Source organism: Henckelia pumila, unplaced genomic scaffold (genome assembly GCF_033568475.1).
Source record: "Henckelia pumila isolate YLH828 unplaced genomic scaffold, ASM3356847v2 CTG_461:::fragment_3, whole genome shotgun sequence".
NCBI classification, from domain to species: domain Eukaryota; kingdom Viridiplantae; phylum Streptophyta; class Magnoliopsida; order Lamiales; family Gesneriaceae; genus Henckelia; species Henckelia pumila.
The window spans coordinates 439,460-442,097 of NW_027331831.1; the positions used below are offsets into that span (position 1 = coordinate 439,460).

The 2,638-nt window shown below is 36.2% G+C and overlaps 1 protein-coding gene across 1 annotated transcript; it reads right to left on the reverse strand.

The window, feature by feature from the left end:
* Window positions 1–202: 202 nt before the first annotated feature.
* Window positions 203–838, reverse strand: LOC140871408 (uncharacterized). Its single transcript, XM_073273908.1, has one exon. The coding sequence runs from the start codon at window positions 836–838 to the stop codon at window positions 203–205; it is 636 nt and encodes a 211-aa protein (XP_073130009.1).
* Between the last annotated feature and the right edge of the window lie 1,800 nt (window positions 839–2,638).

Sequence of the window (2,638 nt, forward strand, 5' to 3'; positions counted from 1 at the left end):
AAATAGAAAAGTAAACAAATCAACGTAAGTTTATTATTAAACTTAAAATAAAAGAGAATTAAATAAAAGTTTTGATCTGCAGAGTAAATAAAGTAGAGCAAGCAATTTATTTTAGCTTGCAGGTGTTTGCTCTATGAGTATAGAGTTTTTTTAGATTGACACGACTCTCTGTCTTGCGTTATATTTCATTGTATTCTTCGTTTCATTTTCTTTTTCCCGAGGAGTGCAACTCATCAGTTTCCTCGATGCAGATGTATTTTTCCGCTCTAGACAATAGCTCCTCCAAGGTATTCGGAGATTTTCCAGCTATAGATTCCTTGAACCTTCCAGGACGCAAGTTCTGCTGCATTATTCCAGATAACTTATCATGGTTCACGTGTGGGACTGCGTGAACCACATGAGTAAATCTCTTAACATAGTCTCGCAAACTTTCTCCTTCTTTTTGAAGAATTGTGAATAAATATGCTGCTGTTTTTGGGTATTTTTTGTTAATTGAGAATTGTTGGATGAAGCGTTGGATGAGTTGCTCCAAGTTTGCGATGGATTCTGACGTCAGCTTATTGAACCATGTGAGAGCTTGCCCTAATAATGTTGTTCGAAATATCTTGCAGTAAGCCGCATCTGTGATGTCATATAAATCTTCCTTCGTGTAGAATTTGTGAATATGATCTTGAGGATCACCAGTTCCATCGAACTCAAGTAGGTTAGGGATTTTGACTCCATTAGGCAATGCTTCAGATAGAATGACGTTAGTGAACGGGCTCCGACGTACAGGCAAGATTGCTGACGAATTCTCTCCAGTTGCATATGTGTGATGTGAGGCCTCGATTCTAATCATCTAATTAATCAACTCAATTAAACAATAAGGATTAAGAAATAATTTTTTTTTTAAAAGGAGTGCTCGCTCGATCGGTAAAATCTTACCGATCGAGTGGCCAAAAATTTCCAAGACTCTGCCGGGAAAATAAAAGGCCTCCGCTCAATCGGTAAAATCTTACCGATCGAGCGGACAAGAAATTCCCAACTCTCTGCCTCGGTACAAGGGTGCTCGCTCGATCGGTAAGATTCAACCGATCGAGCGAGATGCTCTGTACCAAAAAATAATTCTAGTTTTATTTCAAAATTTCAAATCCCAATTCAATCAAAACACAAACAAACAATATGCATAAACTTATTCAATATGCATAATCCATACAAAGTAGTTCTAGAGTTAAACATTCATCCAAACTAATAGAACATGCTTCAATTCTAGGTTTACAATACCAAAATACATATTGAGTTTGAATTCAATGCAACTCCTAAAACCAAGGACCTCACTTCTATTCTCTCATCCACCTATCCATGATGTCTCTGGCTTGATCCTGCCCCACCTGTTGCCAAGTACACATACAAAAAAAGACAACAGCCGGATAATTCGGTGAGAATAATATTTCCAATTAAAGAGACTAGCATACAATATCACATAATATATCAAAACATGATATATAATCAAATTCCACATATATCTCAAGTAATTCATTCAATTGCGGAATTAAAATGATATGCATGACTTTAAAACTTCTGGATTATCAGACTCAGATAATCAAAAGGAATTCTTCTTTCTTTCTTCGGTTTGGGATCCCGAGATTAAAATATCCAACAATCACACCGAACTCCCCTTTCGAGGTGGATGAGGTATATTTTAATCCTCTAGACTCTAGGGCATTATAGTGAATTAATCGACACTTGTAGTAAATCGCCTACCAAGGCCACTCAACTATAATCTCCAGATCGTATAATTCAAAATGAATAATCAATCGGCTCAAAATGAATGCATATGAAATCTCATGCATTCAATCATCAATTCAATCATAAGTTCAAATAATCATATAAACATGCAATATGTGATTTTTTCTAGGACACTCGAATCAATCCGAATTCAAGTTAATCGTCCTATTTCATTCCAAAGTCTTCTTATACCTTCTTGTCGTTCACAATCTTCAATCTATAAAACAACAAATATCAATTCAATATCCATTCAAGTTCTACGATCGAAAGTAAGAAGTCGATACTATGCCGGCTCAATCTTCCAAACTGATCGAAGCTGCAATCTCGCAACTCCAAGGACTTCGAATCAATCTAACAAAAGAAGTCACAAGATCAATATCGACATCAAAAACTCAATCAAACTCGATACGATCAAAACATCGAAACGATATCCAAAACTCAAACTGACGGCACAACGGCTGTAAACTGATCAAACCAAAATTGCAGACACCAGAATATCAATTCCAAATACTCAAACCAATCATCTAACATCATTTCCAAGTCAAACCCAACACATCTCAAAAATCTAAGTTTCGAAAATCATAAGAAAAATCATATCAAATCAAATCGTCGATAAATCTTCGAATCGTCTTAGATATACTATCACAGCAACTTCAAGAACGTCCTCTCCGAATATCAATAAATTCTAAAGACATCCAAAAATTCAAACCTCGTAGAAATAAGAGAAACTTACTTCCAAACGGAGCACTCGATGCTGTGATCGCAGATATCTACTTCAGATCAAATTCCAACGGACGGATCGAGCTAGAATCGAAATCACAAAAACTTGGAAGCTTTTTGATCGCCTACAATGGTGAAGGAACGTTGTGGA

Bases quoted from the DNA above. Each gene is read 5' to 3' on its own strand.
- LOC140871408 (XM_073273908.1), bottom strand. From the start codon at position 838: ATGATTAGAATCGAGGCCTCACATCACACATATGCAACTGGAGAGAAT.